General features: G+C 40.4%; 1 protein-coding gene across 1 annotated transcript; it reads right to left on the bottom strand.

The window, feature by feature from the left end:
• Positions 1-100: 100 nt before the first annotated feature.
• Positions 101-12630, bottom strand: cops2 (COP9 signalosome subunit 2). The gene is made up of 13 exons (XM_070554865.1): positions 12472-12630; positions 11943-12056; positions 11769-11846; positions 11546-11671; positions 11377-11466; positions 11219-11296; positions 10711-10885; positions 10419-10597; positions 10173-10225; positions 5195-5292; positions 5038-5120; positions 3400-3458; positions 101-615 (listed from the first exon to the last, which is right to left on the bottom strand). Exons 1-13 carry the CDS (start codon positions 12523-12525, stop codon positions 471-473), a joined length of 1332 nt encoding a protein of 443 aa, XP_070410966.1. The 5' UTR covers positions 12526-12630; the 3' UTR covers positions 101-470.
• Between the last annotated feature and the right edge of the window lie 14825 nt (positions 12631-27455).

The following is a 27455-nucleotide window of genomic DNA, read 5'->3' on the forward strand; positions in this document are numbered from 1 at the left end:
TTGCTCTTGAACATTTAGTTTTTTTATAAATAAAAATATCAAATTGAAAGGTCTAACATGCACATTTCAAACCCTGTGGTCAATAAAAGAAAAAAGTTCCTTTTAGTGCTGAGAGAAATCAGTTTATTACCAACAGGCAACAATATACATTAAAATGTTGTGTACACACCGTCATACACTTTTGAACTTTTTTATTTTATACAAATGGGACAACTGTCTGCAGCACATGGAAGAATCTGCCAAACAACATGAAGAGCAAAAACAGGAACCAGTGATTTCTCCTCAACGGGACAAAAAAAAGAAGAAAAAAGCACTTTCTTAGGATTTGTGAAGTCTTTGTTAATCTGATGCATTCTTAAAATCCGTGCTGTGTTTCTTGTCAGAGGAAATATACTTAAAGAAGCACTGTAGCAAATGTTACTGATGTATTCAATCATGCCATTTTCCTCATCTCCCGATCTGACATGCCATCATGTGAGCTTGCTGACGATGGCTTGGTTCAAGGAGTTCAGCTGATTTGTCCATTTGTCTAAAGCTGTGTAGCGAGCTCCGCCTCTTTTCTGGTAGTCCAGTTCTAGCAGCTGGTTGACCTGGTCAATCCGTCCGTGGATAGTGCTATAAAAATGAACAGTACTTATTAAAATAACATAAGTAAATAATGTAGGTTCAAATAATACAAGTATTTTTTAAACTTTGGCTTTATAATCACAATACGCCTTAGGCAGTAAGGTACACCAGATTCCATTAAAAGAACAAATGATGACAAAACGTTTGGCATTATTAATAAGTAAAGTTACAGTAATAAGAGTTTTCACTTCCTAATTCCTTAATCACTGACATCAGTGAACCGAAGAGCTGGAACGTAATGCTGTAAACAGCAGACCACGTGGAAAGTTAAGAACAGGGTTTTATAGTCTGAACAAGTCTGTAGTAAGGTGTGATAAGGAAAAAAAATAAAATAAAAAAGAAGAACAAGCACCATGGGACCTGCCTTACATTTAGATACTTAAAAGTGTGGTCCACTAAATTCATTTATACATCTGCAGAGGTCTCTAGCAGGGATAAATGCCTTCTAAGTTGTACTCTGGATACAAAAAGCCCTGGTGCAGCTGTCTCAGGATCTAGAAAAGTGGTATTCATTTCCGAACTTCGAGGGCCGGTATCCAGAATGTTTTAGTTGTAACCCTGTTTCAACATGCCTGATTTAGATCAGCAGGTAATTAACAAGCTTCCTCAGAGTTTGATGAGCTGCTGCACAACTGCTTCAACCACTGAATCAAGTGTGTTGGAGCAGAGAAACCACTAACATGTGCTGGATACTGGCCCTCCAGGACCAGGATTGAGAACAACTGATCTAGAAGATCGAACTTCAGATGACAGGATTTGGAGTCTTACTTCCTGATGTTTGGACATCTCACCTTTGATTGGCCAACAGCAACATGACACTACCACTGACTAAGTTTACTTTGCAACAATGATGTTTTATCTCCACAAATAAAACAAAAACATAGAGAACTTCTGCCGTATGGTGGAGCTGCTAATGCTAACAGTTGGCTTCTGCTAGTTGAGATGTTCTCCGCGGTTTTCTGGGCGATAAACCAACAACAGCCGTCCCCAATGCGAGTCAAGATGGGCGAGTCCACGAATGTTAAAGGACAATGTGACGTAAATCTGTCAGGCTTTTCAAATCCTAGAGTTTCACCGTCTATTTTCTATCAGAAGCTAATGCAGGACCAGGGCCTGAAATTCACTTCTACAAACAGGGGGGGGGGGGGGAATTCCCCCCTCACATATGTCTGTACAAGGGGAATTTATATGGGGGGGGGGGGGGGGGGGATTACCGAATGTGCAGTCTTATGTTGTACTAATCATACCTTACATCACGTTTATAAGCAGCTTTCATTGGACTCCTGCAGCATTCTCATCTTCATTGCTTTTGTCCCTTTCTTTGTTTCATCTCCTCTGCCTGATTTCTTTCCTCACACAGAAGTTAAAAAAAGAAACATAAACTTTCCGAAATCTTCAACAATAGTGTCTGCTCTTCCATCAGCAATTGCAGAATTCCTTATCAGTTTTGTTTTGACCTTGTTGTCATCTATGAATCTGACATAGATAATCAGTTGTTTGGTGTTACTAATGTCAGTAGATTCATCCAATATTAATGAAGACACGGGACTTCTTTCAACAGCTTTGTCAACATCTTCCACAAGTGTGCTTGCAATAGCTTGCTGCATTTCTGACAGTCCTTTTTTATTGACGAAGCTACCATAACTTGATGTTTCTGTAAGTTTTCTGAAAGCAGGACACTCCATTTCTTTCAGGAATTTAACCACATGGCAAAATTTAGCTTTTGCCATTTCATTTTTTGCATTAAAATATGCAGCTTTTAGGAGCCCCTTCATTTCTGCAGCAGACTGTAAATGTGCATCTTCGATAGCTTTGGCCATTACATTTTTTGCTGAATCCGCCTCACGTTTTCTTTTTATTGCTGCAGTGTGAGACACACCATCAGCGTGACGGCGTAAAATTGATGTTTTGTAGCATTGACTTGCAAAAGGCACAAAACCGAACATTTTACAAATGGAGCAGTTCATTTCACCATTATTATTTTCAAGCCAGGGATACAGTCTGAGCCAGTTAGCTTGAAACTTATCTTTCGGAAGCTTACTAACGTTACTTTCAGTGATGCTACCTTTTTGAAAGTCTGGAGGATCTGTCTCATTCACAGCATCGCTGGAATCAGCGCTGCCTCCCGCCCTGCCTCCAGCGCCTCCTCCCTCGCTGCCTTCCGCGCTGGGGATTTCTTGTAGTTTTTTTGGGAGCAGGTTCCCCTTCGTAGTTAGATTTCCGTTTTAACCAGCGGTCCATGTCTGCGTGCAGGCGTTAAATCCGACAACCGAAGCACTGCTTTGCTGCTAGCAAGGGACTGAGCTCGTATTTTGATAAGAGGAGGAAAAAAAACAACCCGCGCGCCGCCAATCACCAAGATGAAGAACGGGTTCGATGTTGTGGGATTTTAATAGCTCCGATACAACGTCCACACTCGCTGCAGGCTGTGCGGGACTTTCCCGCATTATAAAACTAGATTTGCGAGAAGCGACTATATAACGCGCAATACCCGTGATCACGCAGTGAATTTCAGGCCCTGAGGACATAGGCGTAGGAGACTATTTTCATGTTCAGCCCGCATGAAAAACTCTGAGTGACCGATTATAATCAGAAATATTCATTTAAAAAACACCTTCAAGAGTTTTATCATTAGGTACAGCTTCATTTAGAGCTGAAGAGACATTTCACACACCATCCCTCGTTTACGAACAAAGGGCTCAAACTAACAGGAAATACTCTAAAATCAGGAAGGGGGTGTTTTTATAATGAGAACACAAAGAATAAGCATACTTATCCAAGATGCACTGCACCAGCAGACTCTCCACATCACACACATCAATGTTCAGCTCCTGAATACACAAAAAAAATTTTTTTTACAATCACTACAGAAATGCATAAACTTGTGGACCAATCATCCAACACAAATAACTATGTAAACAGACTATAATAATAATAATATACTACAAAAAAATAAAAATAAAACACAGGCTGAAGTACAATTAACACACAGCAAATAATTATACCATCTCAAAATAAATTATATATTTTTGTTTTCATCTGTAGTTTTAAGTAAATAAAAATTCCTTACAGTGCCCCTTAAAGTGACAGTGTGTATTTTCCCTTGCGATAGGGGGCAGTAGATACCTAAATCATTGCAAGCAAGCAAGCAGTATTTTTGTGTTCAAGTAAGACTTTATCAATGGATGGCCATCGAAAATTTATCATTATCGAAATTTCTGACTCTTATTGTGATAATTTTTTCCATGCCAACAAATTTACTAATAAAAAAAATAAAAAGATGTGTGTATGTCCCTTTAAGAAGCTGCACTACCTTGAGTCACGTAAAAATGACTCAACTTAACACATGTGACAGCCCCATCTAGTGGACAACTTTTGTTTCTGCGCATACCTGTAGTTGTTATCGTCCATTTATCGTTATCGAGGTGAAATCCCAAATATATTGTGATACTGATTTTAAGCCGTATCGCTCAGCCCTACGGTAACCTAATAAAGAATCTTGAAATATCAGATTTTTTTTGTCAGTGTCAGGTAATTTTACAATCATGTTTGTATGTTTTTATTAAAGACAACCTGAGTAAAGTGCTCAAGAGCTACAACATCTGTTTTGTTTTTGTGCACTACTGAAAGAGTCAAACTTTGTGAGCGCTGAGTTTTAGTCATTATATTGGATTGTTGTCTTGGCAATCAGCAAGGTTTAAACAATTAAGAGCTTAGTTTGCCCCAAAGTACAGCATCTAACAAAGTTAAAACTTTTACTTATCTGTTTTTAAAGAGTATAAATAATCATTTAAAAGTAATTCACATGTATAACCATGAGCATAAATGCTCATCTGATGATCCAGGGTATCTGCAGGTTTAAGGGAGCCAAATTTAAGACATTTTAAGACCCTTTTTAAGGCCACTTTGACCAAATTTAAGCTAATTTTTAAAATTAAATTTCTGCAATAATTTCCAGCTATTGCCTGGAACCGGTGCTAACCACGTCGCGAATGTAGGATTAGCCATCCATTTACCATTAAACTTGCACTTCCCCGTGGCGCAAGCTCCCACTAGCTTAAGCAGCTAATGTGCTCATCTAAAAAAAAAAAAACCCTTTCACAACCAACTGAATGTGTACGGTTCCGCTTTTGCCAATAGCATAAACAAAAAATGCTGAACACTAACTAGACATTCACAAAAATTTCATAGAAATAAAATAATCTTGTTTATTGGGTCTTTGGTAATTTAAGACCTTTGGAAACTGTATTTAAGGATAATTTGTCATTTTTAAGGATTTTCAAGGCCTTAAATTTGGAAAAGTAAATTTAAGACTTTTCAAGGACTCGCGGATACCCTGTAATCCTTCAAGGCAGCGAGACAACAAAGGAAGCATGGCGGATGAAGTCACTTCCAGTAACAGAGACTCACCTTAGAAATGAAAGGGATGTGTATTCTTGTGTATGGTTTGATGAGTTTGATAAGTACTTGAGTTCTGATGTTACGCAACAGTTCTGAAACATAACATTACACAATCAGCTAAAAACATTCCTCATACAAAAACACTGAAATCCATTGACAAACTCACCCTCTATGTGCTCTCTTATAAAGGGGTCGTCCATTATGTTGCTGTGATTTGTTTTCAAGATTTTCTCAAATTCAGTGATGTCATTGTTCTGGTAGGCGCTGGAAAAGGAAGCAGCTTCAGTTGGTTTATTACATACTTTTGTCTCTGTGACCCTCACAAAACCTCTCATGTCAACTGTCGTCAAACACATTGCAAAACACTTTGTCGTTAACACCACGTTTGTGATGGTTTGAGCATTCTTGGTCTATTGTTTATGTAATACAATCCTAAAATATATCCATGGAAACCAAGGCAATGCAGAAAGTGGCGGTAAGCCATGCAAACATGGGAAATAAGGTAGCAGATGCATAACAAAACTTAAAAGCAATTATGTTATTCTCTCTGAAAGATACTGTGAAAACTCTTGACAAAAGTCTCCTCCTTGGTGGAGGAATTTGAAAATCTTAATGATCCTAGGAGTTACAGTGGTGTGAAAAACTATTTGCCCTAGGACTGCACAATATATCGAAAAATTATCATCATCGGGATAACAGGACATGCGATAGGCCCATCGCAAAGCACGTCAAAAACGGCGATAAATGTTTGGTTCAACATTTCCATCCGTGTCATACATCAGCTTTTGGTAAACCAGCTGTTTTTTACGCTGAAGTATTATTTGACCAATCAAATGTAGCCCTTCTGATATGCGGCCAATCAGATGGGACCGTTCACGTAATACGCCCGCCCCCTACGTAGACCCTTAGGATGGAAAGCATCACCCAAACTGAGTTAGCGGCGCCGTTCCCTTGAGGCAGCGCTGATTCCAGAAACCTCAGCACAAAGTGCGTTCGTTAATCTGAGCCAGCATGACGAACAAGGGAAGTGAGCGGCAGCGGAAAGCGGGTGCGGAGCGGAGATAGTGGAATTTTGGAGTAACCCCCACATTCCACTACCTCCGCCCCCGCCTTCCGCAGCCGCTCGCTTCCGAACTCAATTTTTACTGGTACTCGCTGTACAACGGCTCCGCTCCGGTGCGGAGACCTGAGGTGGGCAAACAAGCATGCGCGGGATTTTCGAGATCTTGCGATACAGTCCGAGCAATAAATGCGGAAGTTAGATCCAAACACCCATTGTGTGGGAGAAGCATCGAAATGAACTGTTTAATCTGCCCATCATTTGTGTTGAGAGATCAGCAGTGTTTGGATCAACAAAGTGTGACTACTTTGATAGTGGAAACTGTATTTATGGCTTACTTTTGTACATTTAAACTTCAGCCGCCACTGATAGTTGTTAAAAGTTGTTAAACCTGTGCATATGAAACAAAAAACGCCTTTTGTTTATCGATTTACTGTGAAAAACGGAAGTTGTGCTCGCTCCTTTTCCTGTTGGGCGTTTGTGATTTCTGTCCATTTACTGCGGAGGTGCTCCGGCGTCCGGCAAAAATAGGATCGATTCTATTTTTGCCAGACGCCGGAACAGAGGGCGGCGCACGGCGCCGCACTGCCGGAGGACGGCCGCAGTAGTGGAATTGCTCTGATTGACTAGAACGGGACCGATTTTGCTCCGGCGTTCGTGTCGGAGCGGAGCGGAGGTAGTGGAATTTGGGGGTAACCCCAAAATTCCACTACCTCCGCTCCGGTCCGCCCCCGCCTTCCGCAGCCGCTCGCTTCCGAACTCAATTTTTACTGGTACCCGCTCTACAACGGCTCCGCTCCGTCGCGGAGATCTGAGGTGGGCAAACAAGCATGCGCGGGATTTTCGAGATCTTGCGATACAGTCCGAGCAATAAACGCGGAAGTTAGATCCAAACACCCGTTGTGTGGGAGAAGCATCGGCATGAACTGTTTAATCTGCCCATCATTTGTGTTGAGACATCAGCAGTGTTTGGATCAACAAAGTGTGACTACTTTGATAGTGGAAACTGTATTTATGGCTTACTTTTGTGCATTTAAACTTCAGCCGCCATTGATAGTTGTTAAAAGTTGTTAAACCTGTGCATATGAAACAAAAAATGCCTTTTGTTTATCGATTTATTGTGAAAAACGGAAGTTGTGCTTGCTCCTTTTCCTGTTGGGCGGTTGTGATTTCTGTCCATTTACTGCGGAGGTGCTCCTGCGTCCGGCAAAAATAGGATCAATTCTATTTTTGCCGGACGCCGGAACAGAGGGCAGCGCACGGCGCCGCACTGTCGGAGCACGGCCGCAGTAGTGGAATTGCTCTGATTGACTAGAACGGGACCGATTTTGCTCCGGCGTTCGTGTCGGAGAGGAGCGGAGGTAGTGGAATTTGGGGGTAAGGGTCTACGTAGGGGGCGGGCGTATTACGTTAACGGACCCATCTGATTGGCCGCATATCAGAGGGGCTACATTTGATTGGTCAAATAATACTTCCGCGTAAAAAACAGAGCTGGTTTACAAAAAGCTGATGTATGACACGGATGGAAATGTTTGAACCAAACATTTATCTCCGTTTTTGACGTGCTTTGCGATGGGCCTATCAATTCAATTCAATTCAAATTCAATTCAAAAATACTTTATTAATCCCAGAGGGAAATTGATTGCTGTAGTAGCTCAGGATAATAATAATAATCAAGTCGTCAAAGAGTTATTGTATATTATAATGGCTATTGGCAGGAAGGATCTCCAGTAGCGGTCAGTATTGCAGCGAAACTGAAGAAGCCTCTGACTGAAGACACTCTTCCGTTGTCGGACAGTCTTGTGAAGAGAATGCTCAGGGTTGTCCATAATTTTCTTGATTCTCTGGAGAATCCTTCTTTGCATTATCTCCTCCAGTGGTTCCACAGTCGTCCCCAGAACAGAACCAGCCTTTTTTATTAGGCTGTTGAGCCTTTTCAGGTCCCTGCTTCTGATGCTGCTACCCCAACAGACGATGGCTGAAGAGATTACACTCTCAACAACAGACTTGTAGAATATGTGCAGCATCTTACTACAGACATTGAAGGACCTAAGCATCCTCAAGAAGTGCAGTCTGCTGTGCCCCTTCTTGTTAACAGCTTCGCTGCTCTTTCTCCAGTCCAGTCTGTTGTCCAGGTGAACTCCAAGGTATTTGTGTTCCTCAACCACTTCCACTTCTTCTCCCATGATGGAAACAGTGTTTGACTCCACCCTGTTTCTTCTGAAGTCTAAAATCATCTCCTTTGTTTTGTTCGCATGTCCTGTTATCCCGATGACGATAATTTTTCGATATATTGTGCAGCCCTAGATCTTGGCATAATGTATAGCTTTTGAGGTGTTTTTGGTCTACTTCTCTGTGTCAGGCAGCTCATATTTAAGTGATTTCTTGATTGAAACAGGTGTGGCAGTAATCAGGCTTGGGGGTGGCTACAGATATTGAACTCAGGTGTGAAACACCACAGTTGGGTTATTTTTTAACAAGGGGGACAATTACTTTTTCACACAGGGCAATGTAGGGTTGGATTTTGTTCTCTCCCTAAATAATAAAGACCATCATTTCAAAACTGCATTTTGTGTTTACTTGTGTCATCTTTGACTAATGGTTAAATGTGTTTGATGATCAGAAACATTTTGTGTGACAAACATGCAAAAGAATAAGAAATCAGGAAGGGGGCAAATAGTTTTTCACACCACTGTATGTCAAAGTCTCAGAAGAGTTTCCCAAGGCTAGCTGGGGCAAGAGAAAGAGTGGTCCAGAAAGCCTTTCATGAAAACAGGACCAGCTTCCCACAGTACCCAGCCGAAGTCCCCCATTGATGAGTAGGTTTGAGCATTGTCTGGAACCGGGGCTAACTGTCAGTTTTCCCCAGAAATGTTCAAATGTTTACATTTTGATTCATAGTTTTGATTCCCAGTCCGCTCACTGGAAAAATAATCTGTGGCCGATCTCCCAGAAAAGAAAAAAGTGATCTGCAAATTCTGATGAATGCCTTTCAGAGCCGATCGTACCAGCTGTCGGTCGGTCCTACTTTACAAAAATGTAAACAAACGCATCTGTTGACTCTGTGAGTGATGAAGTGATGCAAGTTTGCATCCTACAACGAAAAAGAAGACGTGGAGGAAGCTCATAAAGATGTGTCACAGTGGATTTAATACGAGTTTTAAACTCCAGGTTGTGTGAGGTGAGCTTTTAAGTTTCAGTTTCTCTTTTGACTTAATTGTTGCTGCAGCATTTAGATTCTCAGTCATCCTAGACATGGTCATCCTGAGAGATTTTGTTGAAAACAGCTGGACTTCTCTGGTTATGTTGGAGACACTTAGCTTCTCGTGCTAGAGGCTTCTTTAGTTCCCATACTTCGGTTGTGGTCAGAAACAAACACACCGATTGGGCTGCAGGCTTTTTTTCTTGAAAACACGTTTTTGTCTAAATTAAGGTGATGGAATTGTTCAAAGAATTTAAATTCATGTTGAAGTTCAGATTATTTCATGAAGTCAGACCTATGGTTAGCTGGCTCATTTGAAACATGTAATGTTTTTGAATCCTGCTTCTTGAAAGAATCGGAATCAGAAATCGATAGGAATCGGAACGAGGAATTAGAATTGGAACTGGAATGGTTCAATTTCAAACGATGCCCAACCCTATTGATGAGGTGGTGGAGTTAAATGAGCTGACAAGGTCCATCCAAGGTAATCACGGGCATTTAATTTGTAGGACTGACTTAGCTGACATGCCTCTGCAACATCACGTGATTATCAGGGACAGAGCCTGTGGCGTAGATGTGAGATGGAGGCCCCTCAGCTGACCATATGATGGGTTCCAGCTACAGGCGGATCACACTCCTCAGCCTCCCAGGAAAGGTCTACTTGCTAGTGTGTATGGGTGCATGTGTGTGTGTCCACAAGAGTTTTTGTGAATCTGGGGAAGAACATGTCCACAGTAGCACTCAGGGAAGATTTAGCCTCTGAAGAAAGAAGTGTGAGTCAGATCCACCTAGCAAACAGTAACCCTGAGCCAGCGATGTTTGGACTCTACCAACATTTCATTCTCTAAATTTAAGGACAAACATTTAAAAATAAAAACTTACCTTACTAAGTTTGTCATTGCTAGGATCTCTGGATCATTTTTGTATGGTTTAGCCTTTAGAAGAAAAAAAAATTAATAAAATTAAGGCTTAAATCCCCAAATAAACTGAAGTCAATGGTGACCAGGTTGATATTTAAACAACTCATTCTCGATTAGAAATTAGACTAGCTAGCCTCTCATTTGCTTAAACAGTAAACACGTGTTTGCTAAAATCCAACACCCAACATTACGTAGACTGCTCTCATACCTCTTGCGAGTCAAAGGGGTTTATTCCAGACTTCATCAGCATATTTGCTAAGACCAGGTACTTGAGGCATGTTGTCCTTCTCGGACTTCCAGACTCATCATAGTTTTTAAAGGCCTCAAAGAAGTCTGTGTGAGCCTTCTCAAACTCACCCTCCCTCAGATGCATCTTCCCTCCGCACTCTGGTTGGGAGAAAATTAGCATATGTTACACAGAATCATATGGCACATCATAATGATGAAGTCACAAGTGAGACAAATTATTGTTTTAGTAACAAATGAGCCAGTGTTTGTACCTCTAATAACGCCCATGATAAGTGGGTGGGGGATGGCAGATTTAATATGAAGGGACTGCTCATACAATGCTTTCAATTTCTTGTTGTTTTTCTGTGCAGTGTACATTTGGATTTCCAAAGCATAGATCTCCAGGAGCTGTGTGCCTTTCTTCAAGTCATCCTCACCATCATCCGTCTGCATTTAGGAAAATAAAGAATATTCACATCATACATGGTTATTCTTGTTATCTTGGTAAGCAGAAGAATAAGACTACCCTGACAAAGTAGCTCATTTGGTGTCAAACTCTGCTTATATATATATATATATATATATATATATATATATATATATATATATATATACACATACTTAATTATTTTCTTTTAGAGACATTTTTGCATGAGAAAATAATGTGGGGGTTGTCAGTAATTAGCAAAAAAAAGTGTGTTTCAAAAAAAATGTGTTTAAATAATACCAAAATAATGGCATTTTTGCCATATCTAATGTCTAATTAGAAAAAGTAACTACCTGACATGACTGATGAAGTTGCCTCAGGATTTTCTGCAGTTTTCCATACTCTTCTCTTTCCAAGTACAGCTTTCCCAGCTGCAAGAAAGACAATTATAAACAGAATGGTCATAGTAGGAAATAAGAAAAAAGAATGTCAAAGATGAAGATGTGCATGCCTTTGTGTTAGTTTTAAACCACAATCTGTCATTTTTTGCATCTTTCAAAGCCTCTAGTGTGGTTTCGTAGAACTCCTGCAGCAAGTCCATCTGTGAACACAGACAAGCTATTCCAGAGAGGAACTGGAGCAAAGACACAACATACGAATCTCCAGTCTTGGACCCATACTTGTTTAGAGGTAGATATGTAATCTAGAATGGAGTTGATAGACTTTTCTGAATAGTTCCTGGTGACAGCACTTCGGATGTACGTGAGAAGCTGCTTGTACCGGTTCATCATTTCTGGAAAGTTGGTCTACAGAGTAGATACATACAGAAACATTACAGAAAGACTATGCCTTAATGGGATTAGCATAAAAACATTCAAATGAGCAACGTGTCATGTAACTCACCAGCTTAAAGTTGATTTTAATCATCTGTTTAAGTGCTTTAAACCCCCATTCACCTTTCTCACCCTCTAGTTCCAATACCTGAACAAAGCAAATATTATTAAACTTCACTGAATGTTCTAGTTTTTATGCTGCACTTAAAAATACACGGATTATCTTTCTGAAGTGCAACTCCACCTTTTGGAAACTACTGAGGGCTGCTTTGGGATCGTCCTCCTTCAAGGCTTTGGAATTGTAATACTGGTTCTCCAGGTCCACATTTGGCTCCGAATTACTATCCTCTGAGTATTCCTAAAGTTGAGAGCAAGGGCATATCAAATTACAAATTACACTTTTGATTTCAATAAAGTTTGCTAAAAACACTTAGCTAGCTAACGCGAGGCTAAATGACTAGAAGCCTAAGCTAATGTTCAGTTAGCCAACAGCATGGTTTGATATTGCCTGCCCTTTAATGACATTTTAAAATTAGTAACAACTTAAACCATGCACCCACAACCATCTGTCCGTGTTTGCTATTTACTAATACAACACAGATGATCGGTTGGTAATAACAACTCTTAGCGATCTAAGAACCTACAAAGATGTATCAACTGACTGCTTGATGTAAGCCACCGGCTAACATGAGCTAGCCCGGCACTTCTGTTAGCGCTCAGCGGATAAACAACTGAAATATGCATGAAATATGAGTCATATCTGTTTCAAATACCAAGTCGTAGTCTTCTTCATCGTCGCACATGAAATCATCTTCCATGTCAGACATTTTGTTCAGATTATTTGTCCTTTTTCAGCGGCAATCAGTACTCCGGCCTGTAGTTTGTTTTGCAGCAGCGAAGGGGTGAGTCGGTGCAGTGGGTGAGACGCAATGACGTACTTCCGCCCATAGATGGCGCTACTTGATCACATCTAACAAATTGAATTGATGGACATGATACTATTGCTTTCTCAATTAGTTTTTTAAACAAACATCAAAATATAACATTAATAAGATTATTAACATTCACATTACTGCTCTTTTATAATTACAATGAAATGCTGTTCTTGGTTGCCTCTTAGTTTAATATATTTTTAATTCTATATTTTCATTAACATTTCTTTGATTTGCATATTTTTCTGTGTTTATTTTAAGTAATCCAACTAATTTGTTGCATAATAACAACATTGACTATTATAGTAACAATACTGTCAATTCAGAATGCTGATTAGTATAAAGCCAGAGCATCATCATGGCACACCTTCATCAAACCCGTCACTGTGAAGATCCCAGAAATCCCGATGTGTGTTTCCATTTCCAGTCCACTCTTTGAGTCAGGTTAACAGCAAATTGATTTCCTGACTCCTGAGTGGAGCTGGCTGTCGCACACAGAGACCAGCAACACATCCACAACCTCACTGCCTCACTCTGGGGTTCATTCCTCACTGATTCTACGATTAAAGATTTTTTTATTCTGTTCGCTTTGAAACTTTAACCAAAATCATCTTTCATATATTCAGCATATGCATCATAGATTTATTACTGAAAACTGTGTGGAAAATCTCAAGTGTGTGATCTGATGGAGTCAGCTTGGCCATGATGCTCACATTGTCCAGACATGAATCACTAACACCTGCAGAAAGAGGCAGAATTATGACTCTAAGCATTAACAATATTTGTGGGAGTGTGTCTGTGCCATAAATACAGCACTTGCTTTAGCTGTATCATCTTTTATTATTGCATATTTTACTACATGTCGTAATGTGGTTTTCTACCAGCTTCACATGAAAGCAAGAATACTGTAATTATTCCCGAATGTTTGTCTCCTCTGTACCGTCTGTTGAGTGTGTTTTATCTGTCATCATTTCATTAATTGCAAAGGTTTCTCTAAAACTAAAGGCACAAAGGATCATTGTATGCTGTGAGTCAAGGAAACACGGGTGCTAATAAATTCTCATTGGTTATTATGACACCATTGACTAATTGTCTGAATAAGAGGATACCGAACATTAATTATGTAATGCAGTGTACTGATTTTAATGAACTTAATATTTCATTGCATCTGACAGTAAAAGCCTCTGGACCTTTCTCTGCACACTGCCATGCTGTACATAAAGCTGTGCTTGTTTTCAGACACTGATGCTGCTAACCCTGGTTGTCCTGCAGCTAACTCACTTGTAGGTAATTACTCATACATTAAAGACAAATGTGCACACAGTCACACTCTAACAACCTGCAAAGTTGGCAGCCTTTGCTCACCTTGCTCTCGGGCCATCATGGCTGCTTTCACTTTTCCAACAATGCAAGATGCGTGACTGGCCAGTTTGTTTTTTCCTCTTTCCTATTTTTGTTGCTGTTTTCATCTTTACAAGGTATGTTGAAGTGTGTCCCAATTTTATGCAACAAACTAATGTGAGGCTGTTATTCAGGCTGAAGTCTAACTTCTGAGTGTTCTAGCCGTTCGCCCAGTCGTCCACACGCACTCCCTCTGGATCCCACGCAAGCATCCTGTGGTATGTGTGAAGCGGCTGTAAATCTGGGAAGTCTATGGATTTTATAGATGATTAGTGGTTTGAGAGTCCAGAAGAATTTTCACTTTAATTTGGGTAGTCATGGCACAGCACTGTATTCAGTGCAAACATCAAAAGAGTCTAAATAAAGCAAAGTTCGGCACTACTGATATTGTCAAACATGGACCATTTTTCACAACTAACATCTTGATAATGGGCCAGAAGTTTTTAAAAATCTGTATTCAAGCACATTTATTTTTACACAAACATTCATTAAAAGGAGACTGCAACTTTTTCATATTTTTAAATAATTTTCTTGAACCATAATGTGCTAAAGTGATCCTTTACAGCAGGGGTATTCAATTCTGGTCCTAGAGGACCAGTATCCAGCACATTTTTTAAAGTTTAAACCCTTCTTCTTCTTCTTCTTCTTCTTCTTCTTCTTCTTCTTCTTCTTCTTCTTCTTCTTCTTCGTGGGAATCCAGCAGCTTAGACGCCTTATAGGCGTATTGCTGCCTTCGCAATGTCACACTCTATAGCTACGCCTACTCGCTATATCCTGTCATACGCTCCAACTGTGCGCAAGTAGTCCATCAACAGCTTCACACGTTGTTTATCCCGAGCATCTAACAACATCCGGAGACTGAAAACTTCCACCCCAGACTGCACCAACATCCCAAACAGGACTCGCCACTCATCCTCGTACCTTCAGCAGCTCAGCAATACATGGGAGACCGCTTCCGGTTCCCCACAAACACATCTTCCATCTGGGTGATTGCCCACCAGGAAGAGCCCACATCCCAGTCCGCAATGTCCCAGCCTCAAAACGGGTCAGCACGACCTCATCCCTCCTCCCACATCCTATATCTGTCCTTCCTTCACCCACCATCCTCTGCAGATCATAAAAGCTCCTACCCTTTGGCCCTGTAAACCAGGTGTCCTGCCACAAGTGTCTGACCTCCCGGCAGATCACCACATGGTATTCCGGCGACAGTTTTAACCCTGCTTCAACACACCTGATTTCAATCAGTAGGTGATTAACAGGCTTCTGCAGAGCCCGATGCACAGGTGGTTCAACCACTGAATCAAGTGTGTTGGAGCAGAGAAACCACTATATGATAATGATAAATGACCTCCGGTGTCTTTCAGAGTCAGAGGGCTGAAATACAGCTGAAACACTACACTACAGTGCATCTTTCATCCATTCACACTGATGATAATGAGCTACAGAGGTGAGGCTTCAGAAGGCTCCCTCGACAACTACCAGCAGGCAAAGTGGGTTAAGTGTCTCTGCAACAGCAGAGTTCTTTGTCCGGAGCCTGGATCATACCTGCAACCTTTTGATTACTGGACAACCCGCTCAACCCCCAGCTACTGCTGCCCTCACTAAAACATGATAACATGGTGTATACTGGCCCTCCAGGGCCGGAACGGAATGCTCCTGCTTTACAGGATTAATGAAAGGCCACCCAGCCACTGTCGCCCCCTGTGGTCAGAATATTCCACTCGCAACTTCAGACTGCTGGTCGAGTCTGTTTGGACTTAGAAAATATTAAGCTGACATATCTGGCGCTGCAGTCTGCTTCCAACACATTCCCTGCATGTGTTAGATCATAAACATAGCTGATTTGTTTAATTTAGTAATGAATCACTTCTGTAGAGACTAATGAAGCCCGGGGAGACATCTCAACTGTTAGATGAAGGTGTTAAAAAGATGAACGTACAGTGAGGAGATAAGTTTTGCTCTCAGTTCTACAAACAGACACTTGGGGGTGCTAAAAGTAAGCCAGAACTGCCAAGTTCCCCTGAGTAATTTAATTAGACTACAGAGCAGGATGGTTTTTCACTAGTATCTATGTTTAATATTCTTTGTGTTCCCCTTGTCACCAATTTACAAACATAAATCTGCAAATTGAATACATTTACATATGATTACATTGTCCCAATGCTAATTTTGTGAGCTTCAAACTTCATTTTTAATGAAACCAAAATTCTATGAGAATAAGTCAGAGGTCAGAGGTCACATCAGGAGTCAGATGCTGGTGAATGAGTCCTTGATCGTGGACTTAGCTGCTATTCTTGTCACAGTGCTCACCTGTGAGTTAGATGTGTGATTTTCAGACAGCTAATCACAGATTATAATCTTGCTCCAGCTGACAGGTTTACGTGTGTCTTGTGATCGTAAATACTGTAAATGAACAAACTGCAGCTGTATTTCAGGAAGCCGTTACTTTTCATGTAAATTTTGCTCTGAAGCCTTTTGCTGGGTTGTGGCTCCCCGTCACTGAACAGTTCTCCCTAATGAGAATAAGTTAAAAGATATTTACTGCTTGCTCCGTCTGTCTGATTGGTCTTGACTCTCCGTAATTTATTGTTCTGTGTTCAGCTGATAACTTCACACTCATTGGAGTAAATAAAACTTACACATGCTAGGAGCAACAGGGATGTAATCAGTGCCTCTCTGCTAAAAGATCAGTTAATTACTGCTGCTCATATGCGATTCACTGATTAATGAGTAGCACAGTTTAACATGGCTGGGTTCAGTTAGCATCAGTTCAGCTCTCAAAGTCTAAAAGTTTTTCTTTGAGCCTCAGAAGAACAAAACACTTTACAAGAACAAAGTTACAGACATTTTGTTGGTTTAAGAAAGCCTAAGAATTGAGGACAGGTGTAATACAAGACCAGATTTTAAAACACAGGGCGTGTGTCTGACCCGTTGTCACTCCAGCTTGTTTTTAATAACCTCCTGGGTCAGATAAAACACCTCAAATGCAACCATTAGGACAACTTTCTTCCTTTCTTTTTGTATCGAACATTTTGTTGGCAGCGATGGTACATCTACGATGCAAAAGTTATGCGCAGTTTCCCACCATCATTACAGATAGCAAGTTTCCACTGACTGCACGGGACCCGAGGATTTGCAGAAACCAGAACCTTGTCTCCACTTTGAGAGAATGAACTGGAACTAAATTACATTTGGAGGAAAGAGATTTAGCAGATTAACGTCCGTTTGTGTTTGGACAGCAAGTGTCTGTGTATGCTGATGGTCGGTTGGTGCACAAATGTTATTTGGAAAATCCATGTGTTGATGTGTGTGTGTTTCTTTTTGTCTCTAATGCACAACCTCCCTAGAGATGGATGATCCGCTGTAAACTTCCATTTCCAACACATGATGAAATCACCAATTAAATTAGAAGAGCCGCTGTGAAGGTGGAACACATAGCTGTCATCACTCAAGCCGCTGCTGTTGGAGGCAAATATTAACTCAGAGAAAATATTTCAGTCATCACAGATTGTAATAGAGACAATAACAGGAAGCGTGATCAAACGCGCGGCTAAACCACTTTTTTTTCCGTAGCGTAGGCCGTGCATGCACAAACTAGCACTCATGACGGTGTGGTTGACAACTTCTAGGCAGCTTAATAAGGATAGGAATTAGATGAACAAATAGTATCTCAGCATCCAACTTCTTTCTTCTTCTGTGGTTCCATATTAGTCAGAAACTAATGATCGTCAGATTAATGGGGGACAGACTCAGAAAAAAAGGCACAAATTGAAGCAAGGCCTGAACTGATGCTTGCGCCCAGATGGAGCTGACAAAATATTTTCCACCTTTTGAGTGTGTTTCTGCATAAAAGTTATGAATATCACCTTCTATCTTACCTGATAGCTTTCTGAGTGGTTTGTTTTTGGAGAAATAGTGCCGCCAACAAAGTCGATGAGCTAACAGAAAGTCCTAATTACAGCCAAGATTAAAGTGATTTGATGCCATCTTAAAGCAGCTCAAAAATTCTAAATGACATTGCAATTCATTCAAACACCATGACTAAATCCATTTTGGTATGCATGGTTGTTTAAAGGCACAATTGGTGGTTTTGGCTTGCTTTTAGTACCCTCCAGTGTCCGTTTCTATTCAGTTTATTTATATAGCGCCAAATCTCAAAAAGTCGTCTCAAAGCACTTCACAAAGTAAGCATTCCAATACAGTTCAGTTCATTAATTCAATTCAATTCAAAAATACTTTATTAATCCCAGAGGGAAATTGATTGCCATTCAGTAAAAGGTTTCCTGTATAAGGATCCCAGCTGATAACATCAAGTCACTGACAGGTGTCAGCGTCTTTACAGCAATCCTCATAAGCAAGCATGCAGCGACAGTGGAGAGGAAAACTCCCTTATAACCCTCCCACTGTCCTAATGGGTGTGACCCCACGAGGAAAGTTGACCATTGAGCAGGGTTGATGGTTTATCCCTTGGGTAAGGTAAGGTAAGGTTTATCCCTGTGGCAGGAGTGAGGAGTGAGCACCACCTCACCCCTGCCACGTGGACCTCAAGGGATGAACCATCAACCCTGCTCAATGGTCAACTTTCCTCGTGGGGTCACCCATAAAGACAGTGGGAGGGTTAACAGGAAGAAACCTCCAGAGGACCCTGGCTCACTTTAAGCAGTCAGTCGAGAAGACAGAGCAGACACACACACAATCACCAACACACACACACACACACACACACACACACACACACACACACACACACACACACACACACACACACACACACACACACACACACACACACACACACACACGCAACATATAACATATATAAAAAGTAGTATTCTATGGCTACATTTTGATTTCTTAGTAAATATTCTATTTAGTAAAATGTAAACTTTGTTGTGTTTGTCTTAGTGATTATATAATTATTTCAGCAGATGAACCAGAAGTAGCACAGTTCATGTCTAAGAAAGTGTTATTATCAGGAGAGGGAGAACGTTAAGTGGGTGGCAGCAGTGTGCCAGCCGATGGCCCCCTCCATGAGGCCACCACAGCTCAGCAGAACACCACTGCAGCTTCTTCTGGGGGAGGAAAACACTTACAATAGCAAGGAACAATACAATTAGAGAGAAGTGGTAGAAGAAAGTAGTCGAGTGTGGAAAGTGGTCAGTGTGTCCTCCAGCAGTTTAAGCCTATAGCAGCATAACTACAGAGATAACTCTGGATGACCCAGCCTTTTATTTGGAGGCATGTTGGAGGCAAGGCAAGGTAGAGCCGTATTTACCGACTGTATTCCCCACTGTACACTCTACCTCCTTCTATTCCTCCACTCGTCCAGATCTGGGCTAACATCAGAAATAATCATAGGCCCTATTGAATAAAAATGTTTTAAGCCTAGTCTTAAAAGTAGACAAGATGTCTGCCTCAAGGACTAAAGCTGGAGTCTGGTTCCACAAAAGAGCCTACTAGCTAAAAGATCTGCTTCCCATCCTATTTAACGTAACCAAAAGTGGAACTTATCTCCTCACTGTGTTTGTCCTTTTAACACCTTGATGTAAGAGCTGAAAGGTATCCACACCCTTCATTAGTCTTCACTGTCTACGAGGAAAGTTCAGCCTGCAATTTTGGCTCTTTCAGTTGAAGAGGTGACCACAAGCAAGAATAATATCAACAAGGACTCAGTTTTCACATATATGAGACCTCTTGGGTGACCTTTCATTTGTACTATGTTGATTACCTTTGTAATGTGTGAAGTAAGACAGAAAGACAGGGTGTGTGTGGGTGATATAATGTTATGCTGATGTCCAACTTTGCCTTTCTGCAGAGCATGGAGCAGAGCCTGTGTACAGAAAGTTGTGGTTAGCTAACACTCATGCTGGGGAGAATCAAACTGCAGATTTCCTGTTGAGGAGCATAAAGGAAGAGGGAATCTTCATTCTTGGCCTCCTATTACGGCTGCTGGAGAGAACCAGAGCCAAAATGGACAGGGCATTTAAAGCCTCCGTCCAGAACCAAGAAATATGCTGATGCAGAACATCATGGGCTCTCTCTTGCGATTGGCCCTTCTTGACCTAAGGGCAGGGAGTCTCGTGAAGCCAAGGAGGGTGTTCTAGAGCCAAATCCTTTCTTAGTAATCTAAATTCTTGAACAAGCGCTATGAAAAGGTGGCTGTATTGACGAGCAGCATTCAGGGCCAGTGCTTCAGAGGCGCTGCGTTTATTCATATGCAAGCCTTATGTGTATAAATAAATACTAGGACAATGGGCAAAACATAAGACTCCAGCATTTGAGAGGTGCTGACCAAAACCAGCAGCTTTTCAGCTGATTTTGTTGTGTTAAAATCTTTTACTCATTAAAAAGGTTGCTTTATTAGGACCCAAAAAAGAAAGGATCTTCTCCTGTGAGTTGTTTGACTTCTCTTAACTACTTAAACAATTCTATTGGTGGAAGCTCCTTTCTCATAAGAGGAGCCCCAGTACAGGTTAGATAACCTTCTACTCCAGACCCAGGAGCTGGGATCAACAAGTCTCGTGCAGCATCTCTGGCTCTGAACTGCCCACTTTGCTGCACATCAGAACTCTACGATAACCCCTATCACCAGCTCCGGTGGAATCCAGAAACATGATCGTGTGGAGAGACTTCTCCTGGCCAACACGGTCTTCTGAATCCAAGCCAGTATGAGGTAAGCGAAGTAACTAGACCTACTGTGAACAGTCTGGGTTAGTTCCCTACGAAAGTAAGGCCTCTGCGAGCACGAGCCGGGTTTGTCCACTCAAATGGTCAGGGGTAGTACTGGCATGCTGGATCACAAGTAAGACATTTAAGGGTTAAATGCGTCAATAGGACCTTGATGTCGAGATAAATTTTAAAAGAGGAACTGACAAAGCAAATATAACAGAACGGGTAGAGCTCTCATTAGGAGACACTAATCAGCCTTAAAATAAGCAGTTATTAGTGGTCCTAAGGTGATGCCCACTCTACTGTCCAGTTAATTCAGTCTACCGGAGTGATTCATCACTAAATTAAACAAATCAGCTACGTTCTTGAGCTAAAACATGCTGGAAGTAGGCTGCAGCACCAGGTATGTCAGCCCCATTTTACTTAGTCCAACAGGGACCAGACCGTCACTCTGAAGTTGCAAGTGCAATATTAATGATAAATGACCCGCACTTGTATAGCGCCTTTCAGAGACAGAGGACTCCAAAGTGCTTTACACAACAGTGTATCATTCATCCATTCACACACAGATGGTGATAAGCTACAATGTAGCTACAGCTGCCCTAGGAAATACTGACAGAGGCGAGGCTTTCAGTTCCTCCAACCACCACCAGCAAGCAAGTTGGTTAAGTGACTTGCCCAAGGACACAACAGCAGAATTCTCTGTCCAGAATCAGGATCAAACCTGCAACCTTCCGATTATTGGACGACCCGCTCAACCTCTTCAGCTACTGCTGCCTGCATATTCTGGCCACAGGGGGTGAAGGGGGTCTGAGTGACATGTCATTAACCCTTTAAAGGGTCATTTTAGCACATACTGGCTCAAGAAAACGATTTAAAAATATAGAAAAGTTGCAAAGTATGGTTTTAAATGGAATGTCATGGTTACAAGCAAGTTATAATTTGCATGAATCAGTTGGTGACATTTACGTTTGTAATTGAACTCATACCTAAATAACGATTTACAGTTTTGGAGTTTGGAGCTGTCTTGTTGGAAAAACACAGTTTCTCCAAAACAGATTGTTTAATAACCTAACCACAGGTAAGATAGTTGTTATTTATGTAACTGTGCACAAGTCGCCAAAATATCAGCACAAGATTTGTGTTTAGTATAATAAACACAAATATTCTGTCTATCAAAACTGTCTGTTTCATTTTGGAATTAGACGTCTGGTTCAGGTTTGGCCTCAACAACACTAAAACATGGCTGCTGGCAAATTCTTCACTTTTATGCGTTTTTATGTTCATGAAAATAAATATTCTACTTTCTTCTGGCAAGAACTCCTGGGCCTATTCTAAAACGCAATACAACACCATAAATCTGAGTTTTCTACATGTAATCTGTCAACATGAGTCTTACTGTGCATGTGGGGATACAGCCTGATTAGTGCATAGTGCTGAAAACACCACTGGAATAAATACATGTGTTTTAAGGCAAGAAAAAAAAGACAATGTGACTGCACTTTTTGTTTTGGTTGGTTTATGACCCTTAGAAACAAGGGTCAACAGCTTCAGCGGGGTAACTTAATATAGAAACTCAGCGTTCCAATCTGTAAAGAGTTAGGGGTCGACGGAGAAGATGGTTAACAAATGGTTCTGGGCATATTTCCCACTAAGGCGGGAATTCCATCTCACTTCACCAATCTGGAGATGTTTACCTATATAATGTAGAAGCGTGGTGCAGAGTCTGTGTGTCCGTGTGTGTTTGTGCGTGTGGTCAAAAGAGAGTCCCTTGTGCTGTCGTGACTCTGGCTAGGGATAGGAGCAGGGGGGTAGGGAAGATCCTATCAGACCCTGATTATTGTGGCTGTGATGATATCCAGATAATAACTAAAACACACTCTCTCTCACTCACACACACATGCACATATGCAAACACACACACAAGAGCCTGAAAATTACAGCTTAGCATGCAAGCGTTGAGCAGATAGATTGCCTAATGACTGTTGTGTACAGTGCAGAGGGAGCGTGCTGCTTTCTCATTACACATCCGCCCCAAAGACCCCTGCTCTCAAGTCTGGCTTTCGTTTACTTTATGTCTTAACTGGCACAAGCACCACACATGCGATTCGCAGGTGGTCGGGCTTAAAGGAAAAAAGAATGAAAACCATACTGGAGACTTCTCTGCACTTGCTTTAATACAGGAGAGGAGAGACCATCATCACTTTTTTATGGCGCCCAATAACCAATCAGTTATACAACATCATCTACGGTCATTGTGACATTTATTTTAGACCTGTTTCTTATATAATGATGATAGAAAATAAAGCTGGCTGTAAATAGCACCGGTATGTTAGCGTGAGAGTCTAGGGTACACCGTTGAGGATCTGTAATGATTGCTGTCAAGCAGTGATTACTTTGAGATGATCTAATTTAATGATCTAATATTTCACGAAATATGAGCCTAAAGTCCAGTTTTTAAAGGGGGTGTTATGACGCGCTTCATCAAATCAATCTGGCCTCCTTTCCCTCTCGTCTGAGAATTCTTGGAAAATATCCGAGGAGTTTTGGACCAGGAGATCCCATCTCGGGATCAAACAAGAGGAAAGTCCGGGGTTTTCTCTTTGTGCACTAACTAACAAAGGTACCAAAATAACATTTTCACTGGAATGATCAAAGGTAAACAAGAACATGAAGCTCAGGAGTTAGAATAGTTATCGTATGGGTTAAGGAAATAGATGCAATGAATAGTTTTAAATTTAATGGGAGACATGTTAGAACCTCATAGGTAATAACATGAACAATAAGTTTGAAAGGAGAATACAAAACATGAAAATACTCCATTAAAATGTGACTAAAATTTTGTTCAAACATGACACTTCATAGTTGTAGTTCTATCCAATTATTTTTATTCCTTATTGTAATATATATATATATATATATATATATATATATATATATATATATATATATATATATATATATATATATATATATATATATATTTTTTATTATCTTTCACAGATTTGGAAAAAATTCCCCTAATTTTCTAAATTCTTAAAAAATAAGTAATTTACGCTGCAAATCATGCATTAACATATGCACAGATGATCAGATATGGTCAGGTGAAATCTCAACATAACCCTCCTGGTTGGATTACAATAAAAGAAACAGCTTTTTGTAAATCAACAGGAAGTCAATTAAAGAAGTCCTTGTCAAGTCCCACTAACACACTTGCGTTTCTGCACACCTATTGTTGTTCCTCATTTTAAAAGGGACCAGTCAGCACCACGCTGCAAGTCATATGAGAAAGCGATTTATGCTGAGCTTATCTGCGTGAGCCATCTTTGCGCACGTTCAGAGGGTGCGTGTGGAGAAGACAATGAAAGAGCAAAGCCTTTCTGCAGGTCTGTCTTTACACAGTCTGCTGTTGCATGCAAAAGGCGATGCGTCAGGCAACCATGTGGGTACAACCTATCTGAGAACATCACTCACTGAGGATGCCTTTGTTTCTATGAAACCAAACACATCTACATGAGTGACATGGCAAGCTGGCTGTAACTGAGACGTCTATTCAAGAGGGCACGCTGAACTTCTGCTAGTCTCAATTTCTCCTCTTCTCGCACGATACCTCAACCCTGATACCTCCCGCTCCCTCCTCCTCCATCTTCATCCTCATCGCACAGTCTCACGGTGAGGCACACCACTGTGATATCCAATACAGTCTGCACTTTTGATCAACTATCCAGGGTGATGGTTTTCAGATTCTTCAAGGTGGCCTGAAGCTGTGCCAGAGCTGAAAATGGAAAGCAAACACCACCCTCTGTTCCTACTTAGCTCCAGTGTAAACTCAGTTATTCAGGTTCTTCACAATTTCTGTCAAGTCTTTGCATTTGAGATTCCCATTCCATAACAGATGAACCAAAAAAAAACACACGCTATTGTTTGTCTGTTTTACCACCTGTTTATGCAGGTACAGTCAGCCATAAGTGAGGTCAGTAATTAGTTTTAAACACTTCCAAGAAACCTGTTAGCGTGAATCCTATAAAACGACCATATGTGAGTCTGGGTGAAGCTGTTACAGGTTACACGGTCTGTAGAAACAATGGTGTTGTTCATTTCTCATGTAATAAACTCACTTCTTGCACTAGCTTTGTGTGTGGTTCCTTCAATCTGTGTTTGCTCTACCTGCCTCCCTTTCTCTGGCCTTACAATTACTGAAGGGTTCGATCAGCCAAAGAATTGTCAGGCAATCCCAGAGTCCTCCATGTTGTTCCCACAGCACCACTGGAAAATTAAATTAAATATTATAATGGCAGACTTGCATTTTTCATTGCAGAGGAATTCACTGTATAAACTACCAATGACCCAGTCAGATTGATGGCACGGTACTCCTGTGAGGTCCTGGTGGAGTTGCCAGCAGTGGACGGGCTATAGAGCTATTTTTTATAGATTCTGATTAAACTGTAGATCTTGGCAGAAGTCCAGTCTGGTAGTAATTCAAAAATACTTTCACTCATGAATGAGTAAAGCATGATTAACAAGATTTGTTGGCATTTAGAAGCATGTTTCTATAAGTAAATAATCAATAATAATTCATCCATCCATCCATTTTCATCCGCTTATCCGGAGTCGGGTCGCAGGGGCAGTAGCCTAAGGCAAGAGGCCCAGACTTCCCTCTCCCCAGCCACTTGGGCCAGCTCCTCTGGGGAATCCCAAGGCATTCCCTGGCCAGGTAAGAGACCTAGTCCCTCCAACGTGTCCTGGGTTTACCTTTAGGCCTCCTCCCGCTTAGACGTGCCGGGAAAACCTCACCAGGGACGCGTCCAGGAGGGATCATGACCAGATGCCCGAGCCACCTCAACTGGCTTCTCTCGATTTATCAATAATAATTATCTGTTGATATCTTCTTGGAAGGCCTAAATATCTATTTAGGAAAAAAATTATTTGTAGCTAAATAGTTAGTTTGGAAAATAAAAATTTAATATGGAGCTAAATATTTCATTTGTAAACTAAATAACTGACCCTAAATTAAATATTTAGTAAGTAAATTAAAAACTTATTTTACAAACTAAAGATTTTGTTCTGACTTACATATTTAGTTTATAAAATAAATATTTTACTTAAATTAAAACTTTTGCTTGCCAACTAAATACTTAATTGGGAACTTAAACATTTATAAATGTAGGAACAAATTGGTATAAATCTGATTTAGAAAAATTATCTCCCATTTTCTTCTCTTGTGATGTGCTGAATAACCCAAAATACTACTTTTAATTCATGACTCTTTGACATTACAAATGGCACCCCATAGACAACAGCAGTACCGTAGATAGACCTCTAAACCAGACGCGGTATGTAAAAGGTGAGTATGCATTGCTCATTTTGTTAACTCCCCCAGCAGGTTAATCACATATTGCAGCTCGTGAACACATCACGTTATTTCCAGAGGACGCCACAAACAAAGCTCTAACCAAGCACAAGTTACTCGAAGCAGCCATGATAAACACATGTACATGTGATTAAAAATAAGACCTAAAGTTGATTACAGATTTCTTGTGAACTTTTTGTTTTGAATATTAAAAAACAAATTGCAGGTTAGAGCCTCCATTGAACCAACATTTAAAGAAACATAACAGGAACTCGTTCTAAATAAACATTTACAAATACATAAATTATTTAGGCTTTGGGAGTCGTTTTTGTGAGAGAAATTTTTTTTTTTGCCAAACCAGACGTAGGCAGCCCTTATGCAAAAAAAAAAGTATGTAACGCAATATATGGATGCAAAAATGTAGGAAAATCTGAGGTGTCAGAAATATATTGGACAACATACCAGCATTATATATAGCGATATATGTAGTTCTACATAAGGAATTGTCGCTTTTCATACATTGGCAAATATATTGCATGGTAAATTTGCGTAAGTGAACCATCATATGAGAAATAATATACCACAGAATCATATCTCTATAATATATTGCAATATATGTAATAGCACATAAGTGCTGCTTTTCATATATTACGATTTACGTAAAATTATATGTTACATATAGATATGTGATGGTATAATAATTTACACACACACACACATATATATATATATATATAGAGAGTCATATCTGTCATTTATTAATATTGATTTACTAAATGGGCAATTTTTCATATTATGTAATTTCTTGATATGGCCTTTTCTCCACATATATATGATTACATCTGACTGTTTATTCTTTTATATATGTATATATCGTTTTACCTGTCTCTGAATGCTATGCCTCTCTCTCTCATGTATATATATATATATATATATATATATATATATATATATATATATATATATATAGTTGTGATTTGAAGTTGTATATTCATATACTGTAATTAGATAATTTAATTACCTGATTTTGTATATTTATACAATCTAAGTGACCAATCAGAAGAGGTTGTTTTTATCATCAGGGAGTTTACTTAAACACTTTGTATTGACTGAGAGACAAGAAAAGAGAGTTGGGATAGTTTAAGAATCTTTAATTTCGATAATTATAAATTCTTACAATCTACCAGGACTATCTCAATGATGGATGCATATGGATGTAGATGTTTCGTGTTGGTGTGTGTGTGTGTGTGTTTTGTTCAGAATCTCTAGGCTGACGTAGCGGGTCTGGTTTGTTATGACTAGGCTACCACGAGGCTTCAGAAGCTGATGACATGAGCCGCCATATTGCCGTACCTTAGATGGAGTCTCCCGTGTAGATCAGGAATTGCCAGGTTCCAAGACCTCG

The sequence above is a fragment of the Nothobranchius furzeri genome, chromosome 9, assembly GCF_043380555.1.
Source record: "Nothobranchius furzeri strain GRZ-AD chromosome 9, NfurGRZ-RIMD1, whole genome shotgun sequence".
In the NCBI taxonomy this organism is placed as follows: domain Eukaryota; kingdom Metazoa; phylum Chordata; class Actinopteri; order Cyprinodontiformes; family Nothobranchiidae; genus Nothobranchius; species Nothobranchius furzeri.